Below are 15,653 nucleotides of genomic sequence, written 5' to 3'. Positions count from 1 at the left end.
TTTGTCACCGGGCCAGAGCTGCAGCCCGGGCTAATTTTGGGCTCTGCTCCGTGGAGTGAGTCCTGTCAGGACCTGTTTCTTTTTTTTTCTCTCTCTCTCTCTCATTGTAATTGCAGCCTTTAAGGGACCCAGCCGGGTCAGTTTTGCTAGAGGACTGGAGCCCCCAGCTCCCCTTTGTCCTTGGGACGCTTGCACTTACTGTATATAGGAGGAGCTTGGGGTAGGGTGTGGCATTTCTGTTAAACCTGCTGATAGAATATCGCACAGGACTCCAGCAAGAACCAGAAAGGTTGTGCCACCAAGCTGCAGGCCAGTAAATGAGGAGTAGCACCAACCAAGGTCACATGACCAATTCTACTACTAAGTTGTGCGGGTTTTCCTGTTCGTCTTAAGTCTCCTCTAACCAGAAGTACTTCCTCTTAATTCCCTGGGGCCCTTTAAGTTGGTCATTTTTTGCCTTTCAAATCCAGAAATTCAAGTCCAAGTAATGATAACTCTGATTTCAGGTGATCGACTACTTTGGGCTCTGCATCACCCGGCCCTTTACACAGAGACCCAGCTGTGCTGAGGGAATCTCAGCCCTCTAATCCAAGTGGGGACAGCCCCACAAAATGACCTTGGCTTCTGTAAAGAACTTAGGTTTTTCTCTCTTCAGTGGGCAGCTTGAAGCTGAGTGTGCCTGGAGGAAAGAAAAGGCTTAGAATGGTTTTGACTCGCTGTGTGTAATTCATAGTTGTCAGGTACCGCAAAACCTGTAGGTTTATCTTGGGGTTCTTTTGAGCCCCCAGAAACAAGGTAGAGGCTGCTTATTTGGTAGATACTTGGCTGTTGCTACTCCTGCTGCCAGGGAACTGGGTAAGGAATCCTCTTGGGAAATGAAGCAAGTTCTAGACAGTGTTTTGGCAGAATGGTGGACCTATAATTAGATCATTTCAGAGCTGCTAACCCAGACCAGATAGTCTTAACACAACTGAACTTGAAAAAGCCTTTGGATTTACCTTGAGTTTATCTTGCCAGGTAAGGTCCTAGGAAATCTCAGAATGTTTGGGGGATGACTGCTGTCGGACCCCAGAAACCCTAGATTAGAAGTCTTTTGGTCAAGTACTTGCCTAGCATGCATGAATTTCAGTTTGCCTTGCATTGAGTGTGATGGTAATACCTGTCATCCCAGCACTTGTGAAGTGCAGACAGGAGCTGCATAGTGAGTCTGAGGCCATCCTGAGCTACATGGTACCCTGCCTCCATTCACAAAAGGGGTTACTCTTAAAATCAGCAAAGCCTGAGCTGGCCGGTGGTGGCGCACGCCTTTAATCCCAGCACTTGGGAGGCACAGGCAGGTGGATCTCTGTGAGTTGGAGTCCAGCCTGGTCTACAGAGTGAATTCCAGGACAGCCAGGACTGTTTCACAGAGAAACCCTGTCTCAAAAAATAAAAAATAATAAAAATAAACAGCAAAGCCCAGAAGCAGAGCTTGGTGGCTCTCAGCTGTAAAACAAACCCTGGGAGCTTAGGCAGGAGGATCATTACAAATTCAAGGTCAACCTGGGCTGCACACAGAAGTTCGTTAAGCGTGAACTCCAAGGGTAAGTGCTTTGCTGTGCAAGCATAAGGACCTGAGTTCCTATCCCTACCTCGTAGACAGACTTCTTGTGGGCCGCCAGCTCACAAAAAAAAAAGGACACAGGCTTATTATTAATTATAAAAGTTTGGCCTATAGCTTAGGCTTGTCCCATTAGCTCTTATGGCTTAAAGTAAGCCATATCTTCTAATCTATGTTCTTGTCTGTGGCTCAGTTGCCTTTACTCTGCACTCTCCATCCTGCTTCCTCCTCCTTCTTCCCAGAACTCTCTCTGTCCAGAAGTTCCTGCTGTACCTCCTGCCTAGCTATTGGCTGTTTAGCTTTTCATTAAATCAATCACAGTATCACAGTGTAAAAGTACCTCCACCTAAAACCCATGTTTGGTTACATGTGCCTATAACCCTCAGTGCTGGGTGTGCGGGAACTTGGAGACAGGTGGGAACGCTGGGTCTCGATTGCCAGTCAATCTAGCAGAAATGGGTTTGACTGAGAGACTATTAAAAATATTAATAAGGTGAAAGCCAGTAGAGGAAGACACCCAAAGTCACTCTTTGACGCAAGACATGTATGTGTGCACACAGACACACATGGAGAGAGAACAACACTGAAACAAACACACAAAAAACTCTCCAAGCCTGACAAAATTGAGGAGTAGACTTTGAGTCTGCAGTGTCACTGCGGTTCTGAGGACCCTTCACTATTACCAGCACCGTTCTTACCTGCCTGAGCTTTCTGAATTAGCCTCCAGTTTGATTGGTCATTGGTAATAAACCTTTACTTTTTAATATTAGAAGAGGCTTCATTAAGAAAGTAAGCAGGGCAGTGGTGGCACTCGCCTTTGGTCCCAGCACTCGAGAGGCAGAGACAGGTGGATCTATGAGTTTGAGGCCAGCCTGGACTACAGAGCAAGTTCCAGGAGCTACACAGAGAAACCCTGTCTCGAAAAACCAAAAAATAAAAAGTAAAAATAAGGAGATAATTACTCAGTGATAGAATGTTTGCCTTGAATATGCAAGACCCAAGGTTTGTAAACCTCCAGAGAGAGTATGTATGTTCTGGAATTACCTCACTAATGCAGCTAAAGAACCTGAGGTGGGAAGGTAGGAAGAACTCATATTCCAAAAGTTTCAGGCCAGTCAGGGACTGCATAATGAGACTGGTAAAAGAAAAAAGAAAAAGAAATTAGAAAGAAAAAATTGAGAGAGATGGCTCAGCAGTTAAGAGCACTGACTAATATTCCAGAGGACCAGGATTCAATTCCCAGGTCATCCAGTGTCTGATCATGCCAGGATTTATTTTAAAAAAAGAAAAAGAAAGAAAAATTAATTTTTTACCTCTCCCCTCCAAAAAAAAAAATCTATCAAGACCTGTAGATGAATAAGTACATCTTGGTTAGGAGGTTGTAGTTTGTGCCTATCCATACTTGAGCTGGTTTGGTCCTGGTGTTTTCACAGGTGATCGGGTTTGTAGTTAGGCTGGGAATTGGAATAGGACCATTGGGTCACCTTAGGCCTTTGAAGTCAACGTGCTTAATCAGCCCTATCTACAAGGAATAGACAGTCTCATCGTGTAGCCCAGTCTGGCCAAGAACTAACTCTCTCTCTCTCTCTCTCTCTCTCTCTCTCTCTCTCTCTCTCTCTCTCTCTTTCTCTCTCTCTCTCTCTCTCTCTCTCTCTCTCTCTCTCTCTCTCTCTCTCTCTCTCGTTTGTTTTGTTTTGCTTTTTGAGACAGGGTTTCTCTGTAGCCCTAGCTGTTCTGGACTCATGCTATAGTTCCAGACTGGCCTTGAGTTCAAAGAGATCCACCTGCCTCTGTCTCCCAAATGCTTGGGATTAAGGCATGCTCCACCACCACCTGGCAAGACCTCTTTCTTGATCCCCATTAAATCTATCCCAGGTGCTGGAGTTACAGGCTTGCACCATCTCGTCCATCCTAAAGGGAATTTTGTATCAGTGAGAATTACTTCTCTAGGTTAGGATGTTTAGAACTTTGAAAAGATCAGTGCAGTTTTACATTAACAATGACTTACAGAATGCCTTCACTCCCCATTCTCTGTAAGCCCTAGTCAGAAATTAATTTCAACAAAACAATAATTTTTCTCCCGTGAAATAGGCTTAACGCCCAACACTTTTGAAGGCAAGGCTCTGATCTCTGTAGTTACCTTCCTTGATCAAGTGGAGCTTTACCTTGTGAACTAAGTCTGTCTGTTCCTACTGGGCTTTAAATTGGGAGCAGGTGAGTATGAAGTCATAGGCATAGACAGGTAGTCAGGACAGAAATGTGGTCAGTGACATTGAGAAGGATTGATGGATGGCATTCTGGTTCTTAGAATCTGAGCAGACTTGGATCTCAGCTAAAGCCACACAGTGAGTTCTTGGGCCTTATGTCAGTGTTTTGGGGGGAGGGGGAGATAGGGTGTGAGATTTGAAGCAGTGAGGTGGTTCTTCTTAGCACCTGCCCATTCTTCCTGGGCATTGTAACCTGGGTGCTTGATCAGACTGTGATCCGAAGCAGTGAGATGGAATCTGACAGTTTATAGTTTTTGGACTGATGATGTGTGATGCTGGGATTATAGGCGTGACCCAACACACCCAGCTTTATTTTTTTTTCCATATGATTTAGAGAAGGAGTCTTGTAAAACCTAGAGCAGAGTGTTAGCAGCTAAAGCTTGTTAAAAAAAATCTAGCAGAAGTGAGGAAATCATTCAGTATTTCCAAGAGAGTGTTGAGGTGACAAGCCATTGCGTAGACTGTCTATGGGATAATTTGTGTCTGGGTACACATCACACAGTGCTCTGTGGGTGTCGGGGCACTTGGTGTGAGTTAATCTTTTTTCTCCTTCCACAAACTCAGGTCATCAGGCTTGGCAGCAAGTGCTTTTACCTGCTGGACCTTCTCACCAGCCCAGGCATAAATTTCTAAATTAAAATTAATAAAAATTAATGCATTAAAAAATAATAAATTGAATCTGGAGAGATGTGGAATCAGTTAAGAGCATGAACTATTGTAGAAGACCTGAGTTTGGTTCCCAGCACCCACATTGGGTGGCTTTACAATTGCCTTCACCTCCAGCTCCAGGGGATCTTACACCCTCTCTGGCCTTCTTGGGCACCTGCACACACATGGCATACTCAGACACATAAATTAAAAGGAATCTTTAAAAATAAATTTTATAAGCTACACATGTTGGCCTTTTCCTTAACTGCATCATTCTGGAGGCAGGGGCATATGGATCTCTGTGAGTTTGAGGCTAGCCAAAGCTATATAGTGAGACCCTGTTTCACACACACAATTTAAAAAATATTTAATAAGATAAGCAAAGTTATAAAAAACAGTATGGGTTTCTGCTGAAACAAAAAGTCCTTTTCTGAGGTTTGAGTTGTACCTTTTTTTTTTTTTTTTAAGATTTATTTATTTATTTTGTATATAGCATGTATGACCAGAAGAGGGCACCAGATCTCATTACAGATGGTTGTGAGCCACCCTGTGGTTGCTGGGAATTGAACTCAGGACCTCTGGGAGAGCAGCCAGTGCTCTTAACCTCTGAGCCGTCTCTCCAGCCCTGAGTTGTATCTTTTATGGTCTTCCTGTATGAGGAACTGTAGGCAAGTGGGACCAGTTAGAAAGCGACAAGTAGGAGCCAGCAAGACCGTTCAGCAGGTAAAGGCGCTTGGCCACCAAGCCTTACGATCACTCCAGTCCCACATGTTGGAAAGAGAACCAATTCTGTAATTTGTTCTCTGTCCTCCACACCAAAGCCATGGTGTGTGTGTGTGGGGGGGTGTTTCTGTCTGTCTGTCTGTGTTACTCAAGCACTTAAATAATAATACTGTAATTGAAAAAATTTTTTAAGGCTGGGTGGTGGTGGTGGTGGTGGTGGTGCTGCTGCTGCTGCTGCTGCTGCTGCTGCTGCTGCTGCACGCCTTTAATCCCAGCACTTGGGAGGCAGAGGCAGGCGGATCTCTGTGAGTTCGAGGCCAGCCTGGTCTACAGAGCGAGATCCAGGACAGGTTCCAAAGCTACACAGAGAAACCCTGTCTCAAAAAACAAAAACAAACAAAAAAATTTTTTTGAAGGGAAATGACAGGTAGAATTATTAAGAGAAGTCCTGTTGGTATTAAGGGGTCAGAGTCTGAGCTCTGGCCTGCTCTGCTGGGCTGAAGTGGCCTGACCAGACACTCCAGGCTGACTTCCAGCACGGCCATTGGCAAACACAGGCTTTCAATGTCTTTGGTTCTCTGACCTGGTTCTGGGAAGAGAGGATTCTTTGTCCTAGACCAATCTTTTTTGTTGTCGTTGGGAAGTTTTTTGATTTCTTTTATTTCCTTTTGAGTTCCTCTGAGGCAGGGTCCCATGTAACTGAGGCAGGCTTTAAATTCCTGAAGGATCAGGCAGGCTCCTTCTGCCTCCCAGGGGCTAAGATTATAAATGTGCACCACCATGACAGGCCTTCATTCCTTAATTATTTTTGAGATTGAAATGCTGAGGAGACAGGTGTTTTTATTTATTTTTGAAACAGTCTCACTCCACCACCTCTCCTGCTCCATCGTTTTTTTTGTTTTTTTTTTAGGTAGGCTCTCACTCTGTATGCCTGGCTGATCTGGAACTCACTGTATAGATCAAGCTGGCCTCGAATCCTCAGACCTGCCTGCCGAGTTTGGCTTTATTTATTTATTTATTTATTTATTTTGAGATGGGGTTTCTCTGTAACAGCCCTAGCTGCCCTGGAACTTTCTTTTGTAGCCCAGGCTGGCCTCGAACTCACAGAGATCTGCCTGGCTCTGCCTCCCGAGTGCTGGGGTTAAAAGTGTGCACCACCACTACCACCACCACCCAGCCCAAGTTTTTTTTCTTAATACAAGTAGTTCTTTCTGCATCCAAAGCCTCTGTAGCTCAGGATTTCTCCTGCTGGCTATGGGCGAATCTGCTGGTGTTGTGTTTGTATCTGTCTTGCTCTGTCATCTGCTGCTGACGACAGTGTCTTGTTAAGATCAGGGTGATTTCTCCCAAGGCTCTTAGTTTTCTGTGTACAGGTGTTTTGTCTGTGCACTGTGAACATGTCTGGTGCCTGAAGAGGCTTAAAGGTGGCAGTGGATACCCTGGGACTGGAGTTACTGACAGTTGTGAGCCACCATGTGGGTGCTGGGAATTGAACCCAGGCCCTCTTAACCACTGAGCCATCTTTCCATCACCACCACTACCTAGCTTTTTGTTTGTTTGTTCATTTTTTAAGGCAAGGTCTGTGTATCCCTGACTGTCTTGGAACTCTGTATAGACCAGACTGGTCTCAAACTCACAGAGCTATGCCTGCCTCTTCCAAGTGCTGGAATTAAAGGCTTTTTGACATTATGTCTGGCCTCTCTCTCAAGTTTTTAATGTTGGAATTTCTGGGAATGCAGGATGATGGGCCTAGGATAGAGAGCAAAGAAAAGTTGTCTTCTCCCCTGTAAAAGAGAACCCTTCATAGGAATTAGTAGTAGTAAGATAAGAAGGGTAAGAGTATAAGAGCCATATTCAGTGGTTATCCAGATATTCCTGAAGTAGTTCACTGATATTGATAACTTGCCCACTGTCCTGTTTTTTTAGCAGAATATTCTTAAGTACTATAGAAAAGGCTTTTGAAGCATTACCTGCATAGAACTCATTGGTCTTTTTCCCTTGTAGTCCTGTAAGATAGAGGCGATTTTATTTTATTTATATTTTTTTAAAGATTTATTTATTTATGTATACAGTGTTCTATCTGCATGCACGCACGCATGCGCGCACGCACGCGCACACGCACATGCACACGCCCGCCAGAAGAGGGCACCAGATCTCATAGATGGTTGTGAGCCACCATGTGGTTGCTGGGAATTGAACTCAGGACCTCTGGAAGAACAGGCAGTGCTCCTAACCACTGAGCCATCTCTCCAGCCCCTGAGGCGATTTTATATATATATATTTTTTTTTTGGTGTCTGCACCTTTGAGAATCATAATGTACTTCCATCAATAATAGCAAACTCACTGGGCAAGGTACCTTGTACCTACAGTCCCAGCTGCCATGGGGCCAAGACAGGAGATCCAGGCCAGCTGGGGCTGCATAGTGGGACCTTGTCTCAGAAATTAAACAAGCCAGATGTAATCATTCAGGTGTAAAACAAGCACATCTGTAATCCCAGCTCTCAGGAGTCAACACGGGGAGCATTGATTCAAAGCCAGCCTGTGCTACATGAGATCCTGTCTCAAAAAATAAATAAAATGCAGAGCTCTGTGAGTTCAAAGCCAGCTTGGTCTACAAAGTGAGTTCCAGAACAGCCAGAGTTGTTAGAGAAACCCTGTCTCGGGGGAAGGAGAGAGAAAAAAAAAACCTCAATAAATAAACAGAATGAGCAAGTACAAGGCAACAGCCTGTGAGGTTTGAAAAAGCCTGTCAATGATTATGGTCCTTCCACTTTCCCCAGTAGGGAATCCTGGCTGTCAGCCATTATTCACCAAGCTTTAGCAGCTCTCTGGCTCTCCCCATGAAGGAACTGACCTGTTGAGTGAAGCAATTGCCTGACTCACCTGACAGCTGCCGGTCAATGAGGTGACTACTTGTGGCAAGCAGCCAGAAGCCAGGGTCCCTGCTGCCACAGCTCCAGGGTTGGGGAGGAGCTGGGAGGCAGACATTCAGAAAGTGGCCAGTGAGGACAGCCTGAGCATAATGCCTACGGCCATTCCGCAGCTTGCTGTGGAAATCACGGTAGCTGAGTGGAGGCATCTGTGGCTTTGTATGTCACCGTTCTCAAACACCTCCTAACTAGAGCTGTTAGTGCTGCTGGTGGAGATTTTAGGGGTTTAGGCAGGAGTATTGGACACGAGTTCCAGGTTAGCGTGATTGTATACAGAGTTCCAGAATACCCTTGATTGTAGTGTCTCAAAAAAACCTGTGATCCCAGCACCCTGGTAGAAAGCAGAAAGATCAGGAGTTTGAGGCCAGCCTTGGCTACATAGTGAGTTCAGGAACAATCTGTACCATAGGTGATCCTGTCTCAAAAAAGGTAAAAATGTTATCCCTCCCAAGAAAATAGGAAGTTGAAGGTTTTATTTCCTGTTTTATTGCTAAAGGAAATTAACCATTCACCCTTTCCTAGGGTCTGACTGAATCTTCTTGTGATGCAAGAGTTTTGACACTTGGTGGTATGTTATAGCCAACACATTTCTCTGTTTTTCTTCCTTTCTTTTTTCCCCTACTTTTGAGATAGGGTGTCACTTAGCTCAGGTAGCCTCAGACTGGATATGGTATGTAGCTGAGACTGATTTTGAATTCCTAGGCCTGTGTCCATGACACCTGACTTTCCTTTTTTCAAAAACATGGTTTCACTCTGTAGCCCAGGCTAGCCTGGAACTTGAATCTTCCTGCTTCCGCCTTTATAGTGCTGGGATTACAAGCATGTCACCACCATGCCATACAAGACCAGTGCATTTTTAAGAAACAAGTACTAAATTTATTACCTATGCACAAATCAGTGTCCTACGTGCTTTAAAATTTATGTATATGAGTGATTTCTGAGCTATAGGTACAAGCCGCCATGCCTATTTTATTGTTACTGTTTTTCTTTTTTTTTTTTTTTATAACAGCCTATATTTTTACAAGATACTAGGTATGGACTAGAAATGCATTTAACATACATATGTTAAAACATTCTGAAAAGAACTTACAGGTTACATTTATTTGATAGCAAAATGCAATTTAGTACTGATATCTGGCTTTTATGAGGGTGCTGGAGATTTGGGCTTGGTCTTTATGCTGCAGAGTAAGCACTCTTGCCCACTGAGCCATCTCCCACAACCTAAAATTGGCCTTTTATTACCATTTTAGAGATTTGAAGTGAGGCTATTGTGTTAGGTGTCATAGCCAAGTAACGGGATGAAAATGGCAGACGACCTGTAGTTAGGACTTCTGTGGGTTTTTTTTTTTTTTTTCATGTAACTAGATTGAAATTAAGGTCTGAGATCCAAGTCTGAATTTCCGTTAATGTGTTTATTTATTTATTTTAGGACATAGTCTCTTTGTGTTGAAACTGGGCTCAAACCCATGCAGCTGAGGGTGATCTTGCTCTGATTCTCATGCCTCTGCCTTCTGGGTGCTGGGGTTATAGGCTGTATCACTGTGTAAAGTTCTGGAGTGGTGTGGGGGGCGTCCAAGGTCTTGTGCATGTTAGACAAGTACTTGCATTACATCCCCATACTCCTTATTTTACTTTTTGATTTTTAAATTATTTTTTTTGTGTGTGTGTGTATGGGTGTTTTGCGTGCATGTGTGACTGTGTACCGCCTGTACCCGATGGCTGTGGAAGTCAGAAGAGGGTGTTAGCTGGAGAACTAGAGTTAGGACAGGTGTGAGCTGCAGTGTGGTGCCGGGAGCTCAGCTCCTCCGGAAGGGCGGCCGGGGCTCCCCCTTGCTGAGCCGTCGCCCCGGCCCCCTGCGTGTTGTTGTCAGGTGGGTCTCACTCTGTAGACGTGGGCAGCCTAGGAGCTGTGATCCTACTGCCTGTGTGTCCCACGTGCTGGGGTGACAGGTCTGTACCACCACATCAGTATTTACTCTGTGTTCTTTGTCATTAAAGTTGTTCTGACTTGAATTTTCCCGTTATCATTTTGAATACTTGGTTAGTCAGGGTTTAGAGAGTCAGTAAGATGACTGTGTACAGTGTACAGAGATAACATATAAAGATGCCAGGAGTGAGCTGGGTGGCTGGAGTGGCCCATGCCTTTAATCCCAGCACTCAGGAGCCAGAGCCAGGAGGACCTCTCCAAAGCTACTCAGAGAAATTCTGTCTCGAAAAAAAAAAAAGAAAAAAGAAAAAAAAGAAAATGCCAGGAGTGTGGTGGCACAGGCCTTTATAACCCAGAATTTGGGAGGCAAAGACAAGCTAATCTCTGAGTTCAAGGCCAACCACAGCTACATAAGATACCTTATCCAAAAAGGAAAAAATAAAAATGTGTTTGTGTATCTGTCTATGTGTGCGTGCTAACAGTTATAGAAGCAAGAAGGACACCTGGAAGAGTGGGCATGTGTTTCAGTTCAAGTCCATAAGCCTGAGTACCTGAGAAATGCCAGTATCTTGTCAGTCGTGGTGTTCAAAGGAAGAGGTCTGGTGTCTATATTTGGAGAAAAGTATTTCCTAGCTGGGAGAGACAGGGGACTGATTTACCTTTTCTGGTTTTTCTCAGAGGCCCCTGCTGATGAGGTTCATACGCACGTTGAGGGAGTGTCTTTCCACTTAGTCCACTCATACTCACATTCAGAAGAGATTACTTCTGGAAACACCTTTACTCTGGGTATTTTTAAATACTCTCAAGCGGACACCTAAAACAAATGTCACACAGAGCATCCAGGGTGACTTACTGCCTTTAAATCCTCTCATTTCTTTGACTTTCTTTTTTCTTGTAATTTTTAATTTTATATGTATGGGTATTTTGTTTGCATGTATGCCCAAGTATCACTTGCATGCCTGGAACCTTCAGAGGCTAGAAGTGGGCATTGGATTCCCCAGAACTGGAGTCATGGGGTGGTTGTGAGCTGCCGCCTGGGTGCCATCCCTCCAGCTCTTCTTCCATTCCTGGTCTTAAGTAGTTGTTGGTTAGTTGCTCCTTTGTAGATATGTGCTTTTAAAACCAGGAGGGATGATGAGGTGGGATAATCTTTACCTGTTCCTCTTTTCAGGGGCAAGACAACATGCTTGAAGTTTGCGTCAGTTGAGATGAGCATCTTTGTAATCCCATCTGCTTGTTCCTTTCTGATTCTCTGGAAAACAAAATAAGCCAGAAGGGTTAGGAACCCTATTGTGAAAGGCTGCCCCCTGCCTCTAGGCTGTCCTGGATTGGACAGGTGGAGTGGTGCTGGAAAACTAGGTGATGGAGATGTCTTAGCAGCAGTAGTAATCGGCCAGTTTTCTGGGCAGCCACTCACAAATATTGACAATTAAATCTGGATGGACTAAATGCTCTATATAACAACTATGTTGTCCAGGAACCCAGGTGTATGAGAGAAACTTTTTGTTTTGGTTTGGTTTTTGGTTTTTTGAGACAGGGTTTCTCTGTGTAGTTTTGGTGCCTGTCCTGGATCTCGCTCTGTAGTCCAGGCTGGCCTTGAACTCACAGAGATCCGCCTGCCTCTGCCTCCCGAGTGCTGGGATTAAAGGTGTGCACCACCACCACTGCCGCCGCCACCGCTGCCGCCTAGGAGAGAAACTCTTAAAGGAATACTAGTGATAGTGTGGGTATGAGCAGTAGGCTTCTGCCAGGCTATTTATGGCCTGGTAAAACTTGATGCCAAAAGTCCTAAAAGGTGAAACTGGAGAGGCAGTCACTGCGACTCGTTGATGCAAAGGAGGGAAGGATGTTGATAAGATTTTGTCTTGATCTCTTTGCAGAATTCATCCTGCCTTGTTTTTGCTGTCCGGCATGCCAGTTCTTCCACGGTAAGATCTGGCAAGGAGTACAGAATCCAGCAGTCTGACTCAGGGTAGAGTGTTTGGCAGCTACTTGCCTTGCTATCTTAAGTCTGTTGAAAATATTTTTTTGATTTTATGTGCATTGGTGTTTTGCCTGCATGTATGTTTGTGTGAAGGTGTTGGATCCCCTGGAAATGGAGTTACAGACAGGTGTGAGCTACCATGTGGGTCCTGGGAATTGAACCCTGGTCCTGGAAGAGCAGCCAGTGCTCTTAACCACTGAGCCATCTCTTCAGCCCCTTAAGAAATAGTTTATCGAGTGGAGTAGTAATGTGGAAATAGTAAGTGTTCCCTCCCCTCTTATTTTTTATAATGCTGAGCATTAAACCCAGGGCTTCACACGTACTAGGCAAGTACTTTGCCACCAGACCATACTCATAACCCCTAAATGAAATAAAAGTTACTGCTAAGGTTTGTTTGTTTTTTAATTCCTAATGCAGGGTCTTATATAGCTCTTTTATTAAATTCAAGTGAACATCACTGTCCATATCCAGAACATTTTCATCTCTGCAAAATGAAGCTCTGCATTCCCTCCTCCCCATTCCTGGCAGACAGAGAAATGATGACAGGCAGTCTTCACATACCTTCTTTACAGTAGGAAGCCCCCTCTCTATGTTTTCCTATCACTTAACCCTTCTGTTTCTCTTTCTAGAATTTGAAAGATGTACTGAGCAATCTGATACCTAAGGAGCAGGCCAGAATTAAAGCCTTCAGACAGCAACATGGGAAGACGGTGGTGGGCCAGATCACTGTGGACATGGTAAGCCGTGGTGTCTTAGACGGGAAAAGTAGCCCTGTAATGTGTGCCACAAAGTTACCATATCTTTACTGGTGGTTCAGAAGTATTCTATTCAGTACAATGAAATGTTGGGATTTATGGTATTCATTAGAGAATAGTTCTTTTCTGCAAATTTAATAATTAAGCCTAACCTTATTCACCTCTGACAAAGATACATGTAGTTTCTGGTTCTGTTCCCAGCTCTTTAGCTAGGGCTGGACGGTCTTTTGATTGTTGTGGCAGCCATCCAGTTCAGCTGTAGCCCCAGTAAATCCTCTGTACAGCCTTAGGATAACTTCCTCAGCCACAGGAGTTTGAGCAACTCAGCTAACAATTTTTAGTCATTGCCTCCTTCCCTTTGCCCATAATAGATCTAGTTCCGTTTAACTCAGTGTAGGGAATGTGGAGGGGTTGAGATCGGTCAGGAGAAGGAAGCCAAGGCTGGAACACTGAAGAAACAGTAGTGGCCTGGTGCAAGCGTCCGTTCCCTGCACCAGCAGACCTTGATGACACGCTGCTTTAGTTCTAGAAATCACCCCAGAAACTGCCCCCTGAGTGTGTCTTGCAAGTAAGGAGGTAAAGGTCTTCTCTGAGCTCCATGGTCTGAGCCGCTCTGATTGGTCACTTCTTTCCTGTAGATGTATGGTGGCATGAGAGGCATGAAAGGACTTGTGTATGAAACATCAGTTCTTGATCCTGATGAGGTAAGACACCGTCATCCGTCAGTGATTGCCAGTGGGCTCTGACCGTACAAACCAGTTTGGAAGCCAATGCTTTTCTCCTTAGAGCACCTGAGTACAGAGTAAGGGAACAAAGTCAGAAGTAGACATTTGAAGAGTTAATATTTGAAAGCACTAGGGTTTTGTTTTGGTTTGGTTCTTGTTTGTTTTGTTTTTTTGAAGTCTTACCGTTGGCTGGCCTGGAACTTACGGTATACACCACATTGGCCTTGAACTCATGGCATGTGTCCCCCTGCCCCCCCCTTTTTTTTAATTGAAGAAAAAAACCAAACCATATATGGGGCTAGAGAGGTGGCTTAGCAGTTAAGACATACTACACCCACACACTCATGTACACACACAATTAAAAATAATAAAAATGTCCAGATATGGTGGCCCACATCTTTAATCCTAGCACTCAGGAGGCAGAGGCTGGTCGATCTCTGAGTTCAAGGCCACCCTGGTCTTCATAGTGAGTGACAGGACTACATAGACATACTCTATCTCAAAAAAATAAATAGATTTTTTTTTTTTTTTTTTTTTTTTTTTTTTTTTGGTTTTTCGAGACAGGGTTTCTCTGTGTAGCTTTGCGCCTTTCCTGGGACTCACTTGGTAGTCCAGGCTGGCCTCGAACTCACAGAGATCCGCCTGGCTCTGCCTCCCGAGTGCTGGGATTAAAGGCGTGCGCCACCAACGCCCGGCTAGATTTTTTTTTTTAAGTAAGTGAATATAAGATTTTTTTTTCTTTTTTTGTGTGTTTGTTTGGAGTTTTTTTGTTGTGGGTTTTTTAGGGAGGGGGTTCAAGACAGGGTTTCTCTGTATATCTTTGTTTTTTGTGAGACAGGGTTTCTCTGTGTAGCCCTGGCTGTCCTGGATCTCACACTGTAGACCAGGCTGGCCTTGAATTCAGAGATCCACCTGCCTCTGCCTCCAGAGTGCTAGGATTAAAGGTGTGCATCACCATGCCTGGCTTGTTTTGTTTTGTTTTGGTTTAGCATATATATATAATATTTTTTAATAAATACTTCCACTTTGTGTGTGCATGTTCATGTGTGTGCCCAGGTACAAGTGCCACATTGTAAGTGTGGAGGGCAGAGGACAACTTGTGGGGGTCCCAGGGATCAAACTCAGGCCGTCAGGCTGAGTGTCAAGTGTGTTTACCCACTGAGTGTCTGATATGATTAGGACCAGTCTGTTTTATGATGTACAGATTAATAATTTGGTTGTAATTCTCACTCTTCTTTTTCAAGGGCATCCGTTTCCGAGGCTACAGTATCCCTGAATGCCAGAAACTGCTGCCTAAGGCTAAGGGTGGGGAAGAACCCCTACCTGAGGGCTTATTTTGGCTGCTAGTGACTGGAAAGATGCCAACAGAGGGACAGGTATGGTCAGCACTGGCCCTTCCCATTCCCTGTCCTTGTTCTCTCTAGTCTTCAACATTGAATCCTCATCTGCCCGTAGCTAGAGTTTATAGCTTGCTTTGAGAAGGAATCAGCGGGGTCTGAGTGGATCTCCTTTTTCACAGGTATCTTGGCTCTCACAAGAATGGGCGAAGAGGGCAGCTCTGCCTTCTCATGTGGTCACCATGCTGGACAACTTTCCAAATAATCTGCACCCCATGTCTCAGCTCAGTGCAGCCATCACAGCCCTCAACAGTGAGAGTAACTTTGCCCGGGCATATGCAGAGGGGATCAACCGAACCAAGTACTGGGAGGTAGGAAATCTGAGTGGGGTGACTGGGCTGTAACGGGGTTCAGAGCACTTCCGAGTTACCCCAGGAACCCACGTCACAAACTGTGACCCCGAGTTAGTCCCCAGCACTAAAACAAAAATTGACTGTAAGATGGTAGACTTGTTTCTTTCCCTGTGTGTTTTCCTTTGTCTGGCTTGTTTCTGTGTGTGTGCGCCCACACAGCATGTGAAGGTCAGAAGGCAGCTTACAGGAACCCGACTTCTCCTCATACAGTGTGGGTGCCAGGGATCAGTGTCCACTGGGCCACCTCACCAGCCCCAAACAAGGAGGGTCTCCATGACGCCTTAGGATTTGGGTGAACGATAGCTAATCATAGTAGTCTGGGAGGACTGAGGCCAGGCCCACT

At 44.8% G+C, this 15,653-nt stretch overlaps 1 protein-coding gene across 2 annotated transcripts in view; it reads left to right on the top strand.

Annotated features, from left to right (window-relative positions):
• The window catches only part of Cs (citrate synthase), a 29,808-nt gene that overhangs the window by 8,738 nt on the left and 5,417 nt on the right, over positions 1 to 15,653 (top strand). For both annotated transcript variants that reach the window (XM_076554007.1, XM_076554006.1), the window contains exons 2-6: positions 11,977 to 12,024; positions 12,710 to 12,817; positions 13,474 to 13,539; positions 14,805 to 14,936; positions 15,080 to 15,268. In XM_076554007.1, coding sequence (XP_076410122.1) covers positions 12,815 to 12,817; positions 13,474 to 13,539; positions 14,805 to 14,936; positions 15,080 to 15,268 — 390 coding nt within the window. In that variant the 5' untranslated portion in view covers positions 11,977 to 12,024; positions 12,710 to 12,814. The remainder of the gene's footprint in view (positions 1 to 11,976; positions 12,025 to 12,709; positions 12,818 to 13,473; positions 13,540 to 14,804; positions 14,937 to 15,079; positions 15,269 to 15,653) is intronic.

Source organism: Peromyscus maniculatus, chromosome 18 (assembly GCF_049852395.1).
Source record: "Peromyscus maniculatus bairdii isolate BWxNUB_F1_BW_parent chromosome 18, HU_Pman_BW_mat_3.1, whole genome shotgun sequence".
NCBI lineage: Eukaryota > Metazoa > Chordata > Mammalia > Rodentia > Cricetidae > Peromyscus > Peromyscus maniculatus.
This window is presented reverse-complemented; position numbering and strand designations above follow the sequence as displayed.